Here is a 17,346-nt window from a genome sequence, read left to right as displayed (position 1 = left end):
ATCGACACGTATCGGCCCATATCGACTAATATGTATCGTTCCGAGACCCCTCCGATATGCCCCTACAGTGGGTGTATCGAAGGTTTGACCAGTTCAAGGGGTAGAGGAGACCTAAACCGCCCCCCTTGAACTAGTTGCAAAAAAAAATAAAAAAAAGGCCTAAAACACTATATTTATTTTCCCGATATGCCCATAGCAGCGTATTGGGCGTATCGATATTTTGAACCTTGACTAAACCTTAATAACATTAATTTATGTTTTTTTGAAAAATTTACTCATCTCCTCCATGTTGCTTGCTGCCCAAAAAAGATCTATCATAAGTCATAACACTTGCTTTTCTGAAATTTGTACCAAAAGAACAAAAAAAAAACATCAACAAACAAGTACTAATGAAACATAGATTTAATATATGTACTGAAAGTTGAGTTCAGATATAAAATCAAAAAATTCTACGAGATTTTAAGGGATGGAAGGAAGGTTGGGTTGGGCCCAATCCGAGCCCAACTCAACCCGAAATTGACTTCGGGTTGGGTTGGGTTAGGGTTGAAGGAATTTAGTTAAGGTTAGGGTTGGGGGTTTATAACTTAGGATTGGATAAGGGTTGGCCTCAACCCGACCTAACCCAGCCCGACTTGCAGCCCTAATTTTTATATACTATTTTTACTTCTAAGAAACAAAAAGATATCGCAGGTTAAAAGAAAAAATTACACCCAACCTATTTGCAATCATGTATTTACACCATTGAAGATGAAACTAGCACGGCAATCAAACTGAGCCAAAGGGAAAGTGCAGTAATAGAAGCTAGAATAAAACCATAGACATGTCCGAGAAGGCTCCAGACCCTGCCCATCTTTCCATTCAAAATAAAAGTTGTAAAAAAAATAAAAAAAGGAAAGGGGCAGATTTGGTCATAAACCCAGTAGATCCTGTGTGATGTACATTTTCTATGCTCATTCTGAATATTAATACTAAAGAAATGAAAACAAAGGCGATGAAGCCACCATTTGAGCTGCCTAATGCAACTAGCGCTTAGAACGAGAATAATGATTATCATTAGGATTCCTCTTTCCACTGAAAACTGCTAATGCTTGTCTGATTGGAGGTTTCAAAGGAGCTTTCTTGCCAGAAACAGGGCCAAAGATATTGTCAGAAGTTAAAATGTCCTCTCCCTACAGTAAAGAAGTAAACCAACCTATGTTATGATGTAATATTAATGGCATGCCACATAAACAGAAAAATCATGTAAAACCAATATGAATGAAAAATATATATATAGAAGAAGAAACTGCGGTACTCATCAAGAGAAACTCAACCTGTTTATTTGATTTCTTATTTATCTTGGGGTACAGGACTTTATGTGGTAACTGATCTTCACGTAAAATGAGGTTTTTGGTGATTGCATCTCTTCCACCTTGAGGTAAAGGCAGTGAAAACTGTAAACAGCTACGTATCAGTATAGGTACACACATGAAGAATCAATAACAGACTTAAACATACCATAGGGTTTCACAAGTTGACTTAAATATACCTTTAGTTTTTAAAATGGACTTAAGTTTTCCTTGTGGGCTGGGCCCAATTGTACTTAATTGTACCCTCTATTGATAAAACATTAGCATGTGACGTTATGTGATCATAATATTTTAAAAACCATACCTTTCAAGTGCTTCTAAGTTCAACCCAGATGCATCTCTCTCTGTGCCAGGTTCTGCTAGGCTTCTTACAGAGAAGAGAGAGCACCGACCCCAGACCTTAATAGAAGAGAGAAAGGTACAAAATTCAAAATTGAAACACTCTGCTCAAGATCACGCCAATACCCGTCATTGTGCTAACAGATAATTTGTATGTAATTTTAATGGATACAAGAAACACTCCCTACTCAACCAACCATAGAAATGCAATTCAAAAGCAACAGATTTTTATGAAAGAGTAAAATTCTAGAAAACTCAGCATCTTATTCCAATCCCACCAAGTTCATGCGTCCATGGGTGTGCATCTAACATTGGTCATTTAGCATTTTTGCATTAATTTAGAAGCTCCTGTAGAACAGTTGGTAAGCCCACACGGGAAGTTCTGGTTTTTCTCAGTCTTTTCTCTTCTTGAATCCCTAACTAAAATGCTGGAGAGTGGGGATAAGAAGGGATGGAGAATACCCCGCATCATCAAATACCAAAAGCTCCTTATTAAGCTGAATCCAATGTTCAATTCAAGCACACATTGCCACTAATCCAGGTTTCATTTTCCTGTCACGACAAGGTCTCCTGTCTAAATATTTGATTGCAGAACCCATTGACAGAATGACTAGCTAAGAGTCTGCATTTAAAAAAGAAAAGATGTTTAAGTGGAGTGCCAATGATCTAGAGATTCTAGACAATAGCAAAGGGGTTAAAAAGCCCACAAGCACGTGACAAACTGAAAGGGCTACCCAGCAGATCAAACAAGCAAAACATCCTATGAAAAAGTTCCTATATAAAATGAAAACCCCCGAGATCTCCAATGTCTAATCGCATCCACCAACAAAGTAGAACTGCAAGACACATCCATCTGCATTGTACAGGACCAAGAAGGCTCTTCAGAACCAATTTTCTATCAACAAAAGAACCTCATCCCCATGTTAATCAAGCTCTACTCTAGAACAATAGAGGGATGATGGGTTAGGACTTTGGAAATTGGAATTTTGGCTTTTAAAAGTACAGCTCTGCTTACTTAAAAAAAAAAAAGCAGCTCTGCTTACTCAAAAAAAACAGCTCAGCTTACTGTAAAAAACAAAAAATCAGCTCTGGTTGGTAGGGGTGAGCAATCAGTTTATTCGGTTAAAAACCAAACCGAATAAACCAAATTTTTTAAAACCAAAATTTGAAATGTAAAACTGAACTGAAACCGAAATAACCGAAACCGAAATTTTCAGTTCATTTTCGGTTTTTTTGGTTAAAACCGAATTTATTTAATATATTAATGTACATTAATATATTATTATATAAATTATAGTATATATACATATATATATATAATATCTTATGTTCTAACATATGAAATAATATATTATAATATAGTATAGATATTCTATATGATATGTAACATGTATATTAACATATATAAATATATGCACATATTATAAATAACAAAGTTCAGCTAATTCAGTTTTTTACAGTTAACCAAATTTCCTAATCCAGAACCCGAAACCGAAAACTGAAATTTTATAAAACCAAATTAACTGAAAACCGAACTAATTGAACCAAAAAAACAGAAACCAAAATTTTTGGTTCGGTTTTTTGGTTTTAACCAAACAATGCTCACCCCTACTGTAATTGGTTTTGGCGGTTCCTCTTAAACGCTGATTATCTGTGGCATAATCTAATTGGTAGCATTCATGGGAGGGACACGTACAAATGGAGTACAAAATTACCTATTAGAGTGGCTTATGCCTCTCCTTGGAAAGCTATCTTCCTACTTCCTAGTTTCCTTCCATTCATTTATGATGCTTCCAGCTTCCATAGGTAAGAAGGTGGGGTTTTGAGAAGACCACCCCCCCTTTGAAGGATCTCTGCCCATCTTCATGCTGGTTTCTCACTCGATTTATGAAGTTTCTTGGAATTTGGGCTTAAGGGATTTGGAGTGTCACCTAGTGCTTAAGCATGATATCTTCTTTGGAAGGGATCTTCTTTGATACTTTGATTCCTGATTCTCATATTTGGACTATTTCTCCATTTGGGCATTTTTTGTCCTCCATTTACTAAGCCTTGGTTGGAAGTTCTCTATGCTAACTCCGTTTTATTGGGGTCTACTCACAAAATTAGGCAAAGCTTACCACTTGAAGATTAACTCTGATGATACATTGCAAAGGAAACCTAGTATTTGCTTTGCTTGTCATCACCGCTAAGTTCTTTTTTTTTGGTTGCAGGTGGGCGCAACCCAATACATGGTCTCTTTAAGACTTCATTTTCCAATCATAAAAAAAGGGATAAAATTATGTTGAGATGCACAAAATCTATCACCATCTTGTGGATGCTTTGGGAGGAGAGAAATCTGAGAAGACCCTAGGAGGCAATCATTGAGATTTCACTAGTAAAAAACCAAGAGTGGTGAACAGACCCTATAGATTTTTGATCCTTTGTGTAACAACGATAAAATTAACAGTATGGTGGTATATAGAAAATTCTTCAACTGCAAGAATTAGTATCTCGAGTGGCATCCTCCTGCATTGAATTGGTTAATGCTTAAGTCTAATGGGTATAGGCTTCAAAATCCAGGCCTGTAGAGAATAGGAGGAAGCTTCAGAGATAGTTGAGGCTTCATTGTTGCTATTTACTTAGGCCTTATATGTGGGGGACTCTACAAGGGTGGAATTACATGCTGTCCTGTAAGGACTGAAGATTGGAAAGAGGCTGAAAACGCAAAACATAATGATTGAAGGGGATTCAAAAACAGTAGTGAGTGGCTAATGTATGACAGTGGCGGAACATGGCAATAAAGGAACACTACAAGGGAAACCAAGCAACTTGCTAGGGACGTCGTAGTGGCCTGGAATTGGATTCAAATATCATCCAACAGGTTAACTGACTCATAAGAGAAGGGGTAAACAGGGATCAGTTGTACCGGAGGGTAACAAACTACTATGGCATATAAATATAATGTGGGGTTAGGTAAGCTAGATTAACCGAAGACATGCATATGCCCGGTACTACATGTAGCATTCATTAATCAACAAATTTCTTTTTTTTTTATCAATAACAATTTCATTAATTTACCAAAGAAGTTACATAAGGAAGACAAATACACTTATCAACAAATTTCATTTTTACCTATAAAAAAACGCTCAAATCATCCCCTTTTCAACCTTTCACTAGCTCCCCTCAGTTTTCTTTTTTTATTTTTCTTTGCATCTTCCTCTGTCCCTGGTGCTTCTCATATCACTATATTTTTCTTCAATCCATGTCACTTGTAAGCCATGGTTTCTTACTATCTTGTTCAAGAAGATTGTAGACCTTCTCATGGATCTCCTGCTTGTGTAAGAGGCTGCCTTGGTTCAAATAACTTCCCTGTTTTCCAACCTTGTCCCCATGCTTAATCCATTTGCATTCCATAATCAGCCTTTCCCTCTATTTCTTGTCAGCATAATAACTGCCTTTATGGAGTTCTGGAATGGGACTCCAAACTGGTGGTTAAATGGATATAAAGAAACAATTTGGCGATTTGGACCCATAGAAAAGCCATGAAGGAGGTGAGATGTTTATCAAGGGAAAATGGGGTCAGCTTGTTGGAAGATGAGGAAATGGTTTGGCCGATAGTTTAGCCAAACAAGGGATTAATGGTGTGCAATTATTTTGGGCAACATCACCCCTTTGGCATTACTTTCAGGACTGAATGGTATGGGAAACTCCTTGAATGCTGAACTGATGGGTCTATTGGAAGGCCTCAGATTAGCCAAACAATTGGGCTCTAGGTTGGTTGGGGTAGAAGGGGATTCAAAAGTAGCTATTTCATGGGCAAGTTCCAACAAGCATGGGGCCTGATCTTAAGTAGAGGTGTAAAACGAGCCGTACCGACGCCTGTGGCCCACACAAAGTGCAGGCCATGCCAAGTCGGAATGCGGGCCATCCTGGGCTGTGCTGCCCTCCCTGGGGATAATTTGGGGGGTCGGCCCAACACAGCCCGCAGCCCAAGCCTGTGTGAACCCATGCCATGCCACAGGCTTGGGCCGAGAAGGCTACAGGTCGTGCCATGGGCCTGGGCCATAGGTTGGGCCTTGGGCATGGGCCAAACTGGGCTAGACTAGTTTTTTTGACATTTTTTATTTATTTTTATTTCTTTGCTAAGTAAAACTAAAATATTTAACTTTTCTCGATTTGTACGTGTCATCCTTGCGCAAGGGCCATGCTAATCTTCTCTGTATCATTCCAATTTTATTGGATGTCTCCGAAGAGACAACTAAAATACTTAACTTTCCTTTGGGAACTATTTGAAAAAATAAGAAATCTAACAAAGAAATGAAAAAAATACTTAACCAAATAAGAAGTCAAAGAGACAAAGACTCAAAGTGAATGACAAATTAGAAGAAAAATAGGAATTTTATTTCATTTAAATTTGAATGATACAAAGCATACAATGGTTGGATGAATGAAATATGAAAATTGGAAAATGGAATAAATTAATAAAATATAAAAAATACAATAATAGTTACAAATTGAAAATAAAAATTACGTAATTAAAGATATCAAATAAATTAAATAAAATTAAAACAAAATTTACAATAATTTGAAAAAATGCTATACAACTATTGAGTATACAAAAAATATTGACTTCATTTTCTCCTATTGTTCTTGACTTTGATCATTGTAGGAATTGAAAATGGTGGGGGATATGGCTATTTATAGGAATTGTTGAATTGCTGTGATGAGAATGGTGGATGATAGGGCTATTTATAGGAATTGAAAATAATTCAATTGCCCAAAATACCCTAAAAACTAGCCATTTTTTAGTTGTTGGGAGGGGTATTTTGGTCATTGTAAAGTTATTTATCACTTTACCCAAAATGCCCCTCCAAACTAGCTATTATATATAGCTATTGGGGGGCATGTGTCATTCTCTCCCCCCCAAAACCAAAATACATAAATACCCCCCTTATATAATTGTTTTTTTATAAATCCTTATATAGCTGTTTATAGCTATTAAGGGGTATTTTTGTGAAAAAACCCTATATAGCTACGGGCCCACAAATTGTGTTGTGCCATGCCAGCCCATAGACCTAGATCCCCAAGCCCAACATGGCCTAGACCATCGTGTCGGGCCTGGCACTATGCCATTGTGCTATGCCATGTTGGGTCGATCCAAATTTGGACCATGCTGTGCCACTCATGGCACGGCACGATTTACACCTCTAGATTTAAGTGGGTCAAAAGGAGTGCAAATGGGTTTGTTGATTCTCTTGCTAAACAGGGAGTAACAAAACAATAGTTGTTCTGGGCTTTGTAATGTGGGCTTGAGAATAGGGAATAGCATTCCCATGATCATGTTGCTCTAATCACCTCTTTAAATCTATTAATACGAATTTATTTTCTCCTGATAAAAAAATAACAATAACCAATACCAATTGCATATTTTTATATTTTTTAATTTAGAATTTTAGATTAAAATCTAATTTATTTTCTATTTTCTTATAAACCTTCAAACTACAAAGAATTACACAATACTTCTTGCCAAGTAGAGTAAAGAGAAGGGAGACTAAGTCAGACAACACTTGATAAAGCAATGGGAAAGACCCGGGATAGAAATATTGCTATTTACAAGATCCAAAAAGCACAAATTCTACCACTTGCAAATTTTGTGGCAAAGCGACAAATAGAGGGATCTTCAAAGCAAAAGAGCATTCAAGTGGTGGAAGAAGGAGAAATGCAAAAACTATGTAGTAAATGACCCAAAGAGGCAAAAGAACCAATATTAGCGTACATGCAAAGAAAAAGTCAATGAAAGAGAATATGGTTGGAGATCAAGGGAAAAAAGTCTAGACTTTGATGATTTAGAAAATATAATTGAAGATGAACATGGAATGGGGGACAAGTTGCATGTGCTTGGTGGTAGTCATATTTCCAGTGTTGGTGGAAATGTAAGCTCCGCTTCAAGTTCAAGATGTCATTCAAATTCTAAACAATCCCCCAATAAAAAAGCAAAAGAGGCATTTGGATAAATTCTTTCCTACTCCTAGCGCAAAAGAAGTTGTGAATCCAAGAAGAGAGCAAAGAAAAAGCAAACCACTATTATTGATACGTATAACAAAGAAGGGAGAGAGCAAGTATGCATACACATTGCTAGATGGTTTTATCAAGCTAGTATTCATTGAATACCTCAAGCTAGTAAAGTTTTGAAGCAATGGTAGAGGCAATAAGGCAATATGGATCGGGATTAAAAGTCCCAAGTTACTATGAGTTGTGAGTAGGCCTTACACTCTTTTTTCATGAGGCATACTAGAGGCATATGCCACATGCACACCTCATATAAAAAGACAAAAAAAAAAGAAAAAAGAAAAAAAAAAGGGAAGGGAAGGAAAGGCCTCCTTGTCTTCAGGAGGCTTATACCTCTTACATTCTAAACTACGCCTAGCATCACGCCTCCACGTTTTAAAGCATTGATTAAAAGATGTTGATGAGAGTAATGAATGACTATTGGGGGAGGTGGAATGTGATGAGGATGGTGCAGGAAATGATTTGGTGTTTGATGACAATATAGTAACATGGGAAGATATTGCTCGAGCTTTAGGAGTTGAAGAGTCGCTAAGGAATACAAGATCTAGAGCTTCCACTTCACACAACAAAGAGCAATAAAAGCTAGTGGCAAATGACCAAGACAACTTCAATTGGAAGATGAAGAAGAGGAAGAACATGATGTCGAAGAAGAAATGGAAGGGGATTTGAATGATTACAAGTCAAATGACAATAAAGATGAAGTTGAACTTCTAAGTGAAGATGAAGAGATGTTGATGAAGTCCTAAAGAATGGATATGTGACCTTAGATTTTAATAGCTTCAAGTTTAAACTTTGTGTCTCAGTGTCTATGACTCTATGTGATTGTATTGCATTAATGGTTTAAACTTGATATTGAGTACAAGCTTTCCTTTAAAGTCCCTTGATTTGCTAAGGTGCCAGCTAAACCATTATTTGATCTCTCTTTTTTTATATCTTTTTAAGGGCTATACAACACACGTGCGCATGGGAGGGGGGTAGCCCATCCCCAACCCATAACCCCTCCATCCACCCAGGTGTAGGCAGGATTCGATCCCAAGTCTCTGGTACAACCAGCAAGAGACCTTACCAGCCATCATCTGATCTCCTTACCCACTTAAACAAACACCCACCTCCCTTGTTATGCTAAAAATTTCCCTTATCAGATGTCTATGTTGCCAAATTCCCAGATGTGCTAATTGCATCCACCTAATTACCAATTTGGAGTCAAACTCTATCTCAATCTATTGCAGTCCCAACTGTTTGGCCAATCTTACTCCTTGATGTAGAATGTAGATCCAAGATTTCCACCCTTAAGGAATCTCCAATACCTACTGGTCTGGAATATAGAGCCATTATTTTGCCTTCATAATCTCTAAAAACGCCTATTCCAGATGGACCCGGATTACATAGAACTGCCATCAAAGTTCAGTAATACCTTCTGTTGTGTCAGTGGGGACCAAATTTCCAATACCACAGGTTTGGATGAAGTTGTAGCTACCACAGCACCCCAGTTTCTATAAACTTCTTCAGCTAAGAAGTCCTTAAACAAATCACATGATTTTAACCAATGGGTGATCTTAATGGTTACTCCTTCCACTACCTCTTCCTTGGATCTAAACACCCCTTTGAAGATCCTATTGTTTCTTTCTTCTCATACTAACCATAACACAACTACGCTTATGGCTTTCTAGATAACCCTTCCACGCACCTTTGGCTGCTTGCAAAATAATGGATCAAAGAGGTTCACTACACCTGGGAGAGGGGGGGGAGTCCACTTGCAACCCAAGATAGAAGAGAGCCAAGACCAGATAAAGAACACAAAAGGCCTCTTTTTTGCAATAAATCCAAGGTATTAATTTTTTTGGAGCACCACTTCCTAGCAAAAAACTTGATATTTTTGGAGGTACAAGGCTGCACCACACCTCCTTTGATGGAAAGTTATTTGCAAGGTTAGAGGTCTAAAGTAGAACATTATAGAAAGAAGAGGAATTGAAAAAACCATAAGGGTTTCCAAATTTTGCTACCCCTACAAGACTAATCCAGAAAGACTGCTTGCTTAAAAAAAAATCCAAAAAGACTGCCGCTAAATAAGTAATCATTTCGTCAACCATCCCCATTTCTAAATCCCTTAGACCTCTCCTCAAGCCCAAATCCCAAGAATTATCAACACACACATATGAGATTACTTTTCTTTTGTTTTCTGACAAGGAGTAGATAGGAGGGAATCTATCTCTAAGGGAGTTTTCAACAACCCAAACATATTCCCAAAACAAGACTTTGTTTCCTATGTAGACATCATATTTGAAATAAGGAACATAAAAGGCAAAATACTATGAATAGCTTTCCAAGGAGAACACTGAGAAGCCCTAGGGTTGAGTCATGCATCTCAATCATTATATGCCAATCCATGAATACTAACAATCACTCTTGACCATAAACTGTCATGTTCCATCAACAGCCTCCAGATCCATTTCCCCAACAAGGACATATTCCTTAATCTTATATTTCCTATCCTATTCCTAGGCCTCCATCATCCCTACTCCTTACTATCCCCTAGTTCCCACAAGAAATCCCTAATTATCTTTTCTAGCTAGTTTGCTACTTTCACTAGTACTCTAAAGGTAGAAAGGAAATAAATCGACAGGTTGGCCAATGTTGACTTAATTAAAGTTATCCTACCCCCTAAAGAGATGTAATTCACCTTCCAATTTGCTAACCTCTTAAAAAATCTTTCAATTACAGGGTACCAAATGGCTAGCAAAAGCTAGCAGCCATTGGGTTTCCTCCCTGTGGTGGCCCCAAATATTGTAATGGCATATAGCCCACTGCACACCCCAATATTCTAGCTAGGGCATCCACCTCCTCTCCCCCTAAATTAACTCTTGCCACACAACTTTTGCCCTGGTTCACTTTAAGATTGGACTTCTTTTCAAATTGAAGCACTAGTCACCTTAAGTTCAGCATCTCCCCCTTCACAAAACAAGATGATATCATATGCAAATTGTAAGTGTGTGACCACCACATCCTCCCTGCCAATCCTCCAGCCTCTTATCAAATTGTTGGCATCAGTCCTCAAAATCATGGTCAATACAACAACTACTAGGGTAAAGAGGAAGGGAGACAACAAAACTCCTTGTCTAAGACCCCTTTTAGCAGAGAAGAAATCCCTAGCTACACCACTTACCAACATTGAGAAATGATACAAGGAAATGTATCCCTCTACACATCTGCACCATCTTTCCCAAATCCTCTACACTTGAGAACCTCTAATAGAAAGTTTCAATCCACCATGCCGTAAGCCTTCTCTAGATCTAATTTGCAAACCAGCCCCTTTTCCTTCTTCCTCCCCCTCACCTATACACATTCATTAACAATAAGTATTTGGTCTAAAATTTGTCTCCCTTCCACAAAGGCCCCTTAATTCGGTGACATTAGAGAATAATCTTTTTTATTCTTAGAACTAGGACCTTAGAAATGACCTTATACATGCTTCCCACTAGACGTATGGGTCTGAAATCCTTTGGTTGGAGAGTGTCCTTCTCCTTAGGGATCAAGGCAATAAAAGTTGCATTTGCTACCGAATTTAACTTTGCCTCTCTCAAAGGATTCTTCAAAATACTTGAGAATTTACGATTTTCTTATTTCCCGCTTTTGTAGTTATTTGACATATTAATAGGCTTTTTGTTAATCACTTAATGTAATTTGAAGTTCAGGTTTTCAATCACATTCTTCAATTTTCTGATTTTCGAAAAAAATGTGCTTTGCTTCAAAAAGGTGTGTGCTTCGCCTTGTGCCTTGCCACACAGGTGCACTTAGGCCCTTGCGCCTTTTTTTTTTGCCTTGTGCTTTGAAAACACTGAGCACAATCACATAATCTCAACATTTATGTAACAGATTCCAGCATAATACTGACCAAAATGTAACACCATAGGAGGCTTTAGAAGTTTAATAGATTTCAGTCAAAACTGATCCACCAAAAATGGGTACAATCATTAGGCCAATGCAATATCAGGTACATGACTGAAACACTAACAAACAATACCAATGCTGTAACAACAAAACATGAAAAACAAAGGTTTTTATTTTATTATATGTATCCTTTTCATGGAATAGGGGACAAAAGGAAAAGAAAAGAAAAAAAACTGAAACAAAGCAAATCAAAACAGAGTTTATCTAAGGCACAAAAAAACTGGGAATGGGAGGAGCTAAGAAGTATTGTTGCCATTACTTGTTAACTTAAAGAGGCAATATGATTCTTGCAAAATGCTAAAAAATGAAACTACTTACTTTTGTACCCCTAAGGGTTATACGTGGTCGACGAGCTGCTAGAATGACCCCATTTTCACCAACTGTAACTGCTACTTTGCGTAAAGTCCCACCATTACCACATTTTGGACAAAAAATTCTCCCAATCTCAGCAGTCACTTTATTGCAGGCATGGCATTTTAATATCCACCTGAACAAAGAAATATCTTGAGAAAATAAGCACATTTACCCCTTTATTAACATCCAGCTAATGTAGCATTGAATGTTTAGGCCTCTTATAAAAAGCAAATTTGAATGCATGACTCCATAGGTGTCATGGACCGATGTTATGCCTAAATGAATACTAGGTATTTTAAAAAGCATGTAATCACCACCAAAAAAAATGGAAAGCACAAGAGCTAGAATATGTTCTGAAGAAACCAAAATTAAGCATCGGGAAACACTCAATCAATCTACACACAGAAGAGATATACCTATGCAGCTCGTGAATCTGCATTCCAGTAGGTGTACAGAGACGTAGACCGATCTGTAGAATAACATTCTGCATTGCAAAATCACTTGTCAAACATGCCACAGTTGACTCTGATAGTGACCGTAACATCCAACTTTGTTCGCTACTGTTATCATCAACAGATGATGCATCAATAATTTCACTGGTCTGACTTGAAATCTCCATGTGTTCTGATGCTTCTTTACATATTTCAACATTTCTTTCAGCAGCAGTATTTGTATTATTAGATATAGCTTCAACTGCCACAGGATCACAAGTGCCCTGCTCCACAGAAAACAAGCTATGCTCCTCATCTTCTTGCAGAACCTCCAATGGATTTGCTTCCAGTCTCATTTGTTTTAAGATGGAAGAAAGATCATTATCGTCATACTTCTCTTCAGTAGTCACATCTTCTACTGAAATCTCATTAATGGTTTGCATTCCTTCAGAACTGTTATTTAGACCATGAGAACTAGTTTCCTCAACATTATTTTTCACATCAGTCTCTACATCTGGGCAATCTTCCTTTTCCAATGATGCCTCAGTCAATTCACGTCTAGCTTTTCTTCTGAGATACCTTCTATGAGTACTGCGACTCACAGCAGGCAGCCAATTATTAGAATTATCATCAAATTGTCCCTGAGAAGCATCAATTCCATTGGCTACCATCTTCTTCCCTTCAATTTTTATCTCTTTCTTTGTATGCATATATCTTCTAGGTTCCTTTGAACTATGATTAGCATCATCCTGATCATCACAGTGAGATTCACCACCATTTTCTGTTGAAGCGTCTTCACAATTAAGCTGGGCATTGTATGGGATGATATTCAAGTTCAAGTCTTTCAAAGGGAGAATTCTTGAATTGTGGTTTCTATCAGTATCAACTGCATGTTCCAAAGCCTCCCATTCTTCCAAGTTAGGAACATTAGATCCCCATCCAGGCATCTCCTTCTCAGCAAGCCTTTTTACATTTACCATATGGATTGGTGGAGGATTGTCCCTGAGATGCTTTATCCCATGGATCTGAGCTTCCAATGTATAAGTCAGTGCAATAAGTTTTAGATCAACATCTGAAAGAGTATGTAGATCACCAGTTGCCCTGGCAAAGCTGATAACTGACAAGTAAAAACATATTAACTGCATAAGTGTCTCCATTACCAAGCAATACATGACTTAGTCATAAAAAATATTTAGCAAAAAAGGGCAAGGTCAAGCACTTGCATCACTTAAACCACAACTTTGAAAAATTACTTTGCTAATCTTTGAGAGGTATAGGTCCTATAAGAAACTATGACGAGAGGTTCTATAAAAACATTTCTCTACCACTTTTTTGGGATGCAGATACATCAAAATAAACAAGAGAATTAACTAAAAGTTGGAGATAAAAGAAATTTCACTCCACAGAAATCAAAATAACAATACTATGAAAACACCACATAATCTACAACTCTTTCCTTTTGTCCGAAATTTTTTTCCCAGGCATGTCCTTTAATTAATATAATATTGAACCCTGCACTTGTAATATCAGATGAGATAAACTCATGACATGTACTTAAATGTGGAATATATTTAACCTTATTGGCACACAATGCAATAGCATTACAAGGAAAATTCTTAAGCCACGGCTTGATAAAATATAATGAATGCATCCGTTATGTCTTTAGGTGTATTCTCCTCTATCAACACCTAGCATATCTTGATGAACCATGGATAATACAAGTGAAAGCAGGACTTGATCCAAAGATCCAATGTAAGGAAAGTAAACATCATTCCAATGACCCACTGAAATGCTATGCTAACATGATGACAATGGTAATGAGGCCATCCAATCATCAATTTGGCTATAAGACTGAAGAGAATTAATGGATGACAATTCTAGCTACTCTGCATGTTTTCAGCATTAGAAGCAAAATATCATCAAATAGCAGGCTTGTAAAAATTCATATCTCTATACATTACCATCAAGAAGATACACCATTGTTAATACCAAACATTGCACCAAAACTGATTATTGTGTTCTATCATAATTAATTCAAAAAGGAGTTAAAAATAAAAATCAAAACATGTGCTGAACCTTTCTTTAATGCTTCAGGCGAAGGCTCCATGGTCTCCACAGCAAAAGGTACAAAAGCGAGCTGGTGTCGAGAGACTGGATCTCGCACCTCCTCCATGACTTCACTCACTGAAACAAACTTATCAGCAATGTGGGCCAGCTTTTCTCCACCTTGAATCAAAGCATTGGCATCAACAACAGCAACAGCAATCCCTTTACTTGATTTACAGCTCTCAAAAACCCGGTTTACTGCACTTTCTTGCTGTGTTGGACGTGGCGGTTTCTTAACGATGTTGCTCCAACCAGGGCTTGGTGAAGGAACATCCATTGTTGCACCACAATTATAAATGCTAAACAAGAGACATCGAAACAATTGAGTTATAAGAAGAGCTAGAGTTGTCCCCATTTGATTGAAAAGATAAAATGCATGGGCATTCAAGTGGTAATATTATTGCACTTGGTTATTGGGACTTGATTGTTTTCATGAAAACCTATTAGGATAATCTAGTCATATAGCATCAAGGCTTTGAAATAAAAACCAACTGATGTTAACTACTGATAGGCTTACTACTGTTTTAACAAAGTGAAAGTGTAGAACCCCCCCCCCCTTCTTGCTAATTGTTGTTCATTCGTTCTTCTTAATAAGAACATTTTTTAAATGATAAGGAACTAACAAAACCAATAATTCATTGAATCATTCTACTTAATTTTTGAAATTGAGAGTTCCAACAACATTTTTTTTATCAGTAACTGAAAAGGCTTTTATTGAGCATGCCATAAATATAAAGTTAAAAAAAAAATGTTGTTGGAACTTCATGCTGGAAAACTCATACATAAAAAGGACTTGACGACAGAAAGATTTGAGAGGAGATTAGTGATGGGAAGAATAGGGGATATACTTGTTATGTCCTGGCCTGGACTTGAACGATGTACAGAGGGAATCCGAACCGGTGGCAGTTCCGACCAAGAATCTTCTTCAGACAAAGCAACGAGATGAATCTCGTCTAAGAAAATCTTCCGGGATGAGCACGACCTCCCAGCTCCAGTTTCTCCGAGAAAAGAGATAAGACTGCTGCTACTATATCTCGGTCTTACCAGTAGGAACAGCACCAAGGAATCCCGAAGACCAGAGAATAAGAAGAAGACGGAGAAGAGGAAACAGTAAAAGGGCGTGAGAGATTTTGAGGGACGGAGAGAAGTGGGGAGGTGAGAGTCTCGGTCTGTCGTTACCTTGATAGTGTGAAGGTAGGGGACGATGAATAGTAAAGTCCTCCCTCTCTTTCGATACCCTTCTCCATTAGGGCGAAATGAAAAACCTCGGTTGAATTTATATGGGAGGCAGGGGTAATTTAGCAATTTATTGGAAATGGGGGTGTTTTGATAATTTTGGACAAAGTGGGTCAAACCGGGTTCAGGGGTTCAACCTGGTCTTCTGGCTTAATGGTGAGGATTTTTGAGCTAAAATATTGAGGGTTGAGATGGGTTTGACCGCGGAGTAGGGTCATGCGAGTGTGGGCCAACGAGATTGGCTAGAACGAAATCTATTTGGATGAAGGGGTAAGTGAGGGTGTTTTTGATTGAAATTGGGCAAGGTGGGCTTTTTGGACAATCTGATTTGATTGGTAGGGTTGGATTGGCCAAGTGGGACTAGATTGGGCAGGTCTAGCAAGGGGTCAATTTGGTTAATTTGGGGCCTCGAAACGGAATCTTGGTGTAATGGATGGGTAGATAAAGGTGTTTTGGGCTGAAATTTTATAGATGAGGTTTTGGAGGTGTCCGGTGGTGTCTGATTATTCTTGGAGGGTCAAGATTGAGGTAATTTGGGTTCTGAGTGTTTAGGCTAATGAAAAAGGTTGAAATGGAATCTTCATTTGATGAGGGGGTAAACGGGGGAATCTTGAGCTAAAATTTCAAGAGTAGGTGTTTTAGGAGGTCCTGGGTCTGATGGTTATGTCTGATCTAATGGTTGAAGTGTGAGTGGGGGTCGATCGTGGCTATCAGATAGGTATCGAGCAGGTTTAACGGTGGATTTGAGGGTTTTAGGAGCTAAAACTTGGGATTTTTGGTTTTTATAATGTTTCAGAAGGATCACAGGGGTCTGATCGGGGGGATTTGGGATGAATTGGAGGTTCAGACAACACTCATTCTTCTTCTCTATTCAAGCTACAAAACTTTTTCAACAGACGACACTCATTCTTCTTCTTTATTCAAGCTACAAAACTTGTTTAGTAGAGATTCAACCTACGAAAGTTGTTTAATAGAGATTCAAGGTATGTGACTTTTTCTTCTAGTGGATGATTTGGATTTTGGGTTTTTTTACAATTGGGACTTAAAGGACCATCTTGGATTCACTCATGGATAGTAAAGCGCCCCAAGGAAACAAGAGCAATTGGAAATCAGAGATAAAACACTCGATTCAATACAAAAATTAGTAAGATTTGGAAATTGTAAGACTATGTAGGAAAAGCAAAGATTTGGAATTTGTAAATACCCTTTCTATTTCAGCCTTTAGCCTACCTCTAACGGCAATGGCTGAAGGATTTTGTACCCATTAGAAGTATTTTGCCGTTTCTTGCAAAGATTCAAGTTGTGGTACTCGAGAGTGCACCATTGAGCATTTATACTTTGGAGGGTTAGGAGTGGTGTTTTGCTTCATGTATAGATTCAATTGGTGCCCAAGAAGAGAGAACTATTCACTTATCGAGCTCAAGCCAAAACGAGCTTGAATATATGAATTATGCAATCAAACCGAACTTGAGCTTACATTTCCAATTCTCGGGCTCGAACCTTGCATTTTTCTACCTAGCTGAGCTCAAATACTC

General features: G+C 37.9%; 1 protein-coding gene and 1 non-coding gene across 3 annotated transcripts; both read right to left on the bottom strand.

The window, feature by feature from the left end:
* Positions 1-771: 771 nt before the first annotated feature.
* LOC148878813 (RNA-binding NOB1-like protein) lies at positions 772-15,825 on the bottom strand. Of its 2 annotated transcripts, XM_088960195.1 has the most exons (6): positions 15,424-15,825; positions 14,546-14,874; positions 12,455-13,586; positions 12,003-12,171; positions 1,314-1,433; positions 772-1,169 (listed from the first exon to the last, which is right to left on the bottom strand). In XM_088960195.1, exons 2-6 carry the CDS (start codon positions 14,850-14,852, stop codon positions 1,023-1,025), a joined length of 1,875 nt encoding a protein of 624 aa, XP_088816321.1. In that variant the 5' UTR covers positions 14,853-14,874; positions 15,424-15,825; the 3' UTR covers positions 772-1,022. The 2 variants fall into 2 exon arrangements, with proteins under 2 accessions (XP_088816321.1, XP_088816322.1); XM_088960196.1 differs by lacking the exon at positions 1,314-1,433.
* LOC148878814 (U6 spliceosomal RNA) lies at positions 5,821-5,923 on the bottom strand. Its single transcript, XR_016106228.1, has one exon. It is a non-coding gene; the product is annotated as a U6 spliceosomal RNA (small nuclear RNA).
* Positions 15,826-17,346: the final 1,521 nt, after the last annotated feature.

This window comes from Nelumbo lutea, chromosome 1, assembly GCF_056320005.1.
Source record: "Nelumbo lutea isolate HS-2025 chromosome 1, American lotus-T2T, whole genome shotgun sequence".
NCBI lineage: Eukaryota > Viridiplantae > Streptophyta > Magnoliopsida > Proteales > Nelumbonaceae > Nelumbo > Nelumbo lutea.
Note: the sequence above shows the minus strand (reverse complement) of the source record. Positions and strands in the feature narration are given on the sequence as shown.

Excerpts from the sequence above, each read along its gene's own strand:
- LOC148878813 (XM_088960195.1), bottom strand. The coding sequence starts at position 14,852 with ATGGATGTTCCTTCACCAAGCCCTGGTTGGAGCAACATCGTTAAGAAA. Across the intron at positions 13,587-14,545 it reads GCCTGAAGCATTAAAGAAAG|TTATCAGCTTTGCCAGGGCA; the intron begins GTTCAGCACATG and ends TTTACTTGTCAG. Across the intron at positions 1,170-1,313 it reads ATAAGAAATCAAATAAACAG|GGAGAGGACATTTTAACTTC; the intron begins GTTGAGTTTCTC and ends TCTTTACTGTAG.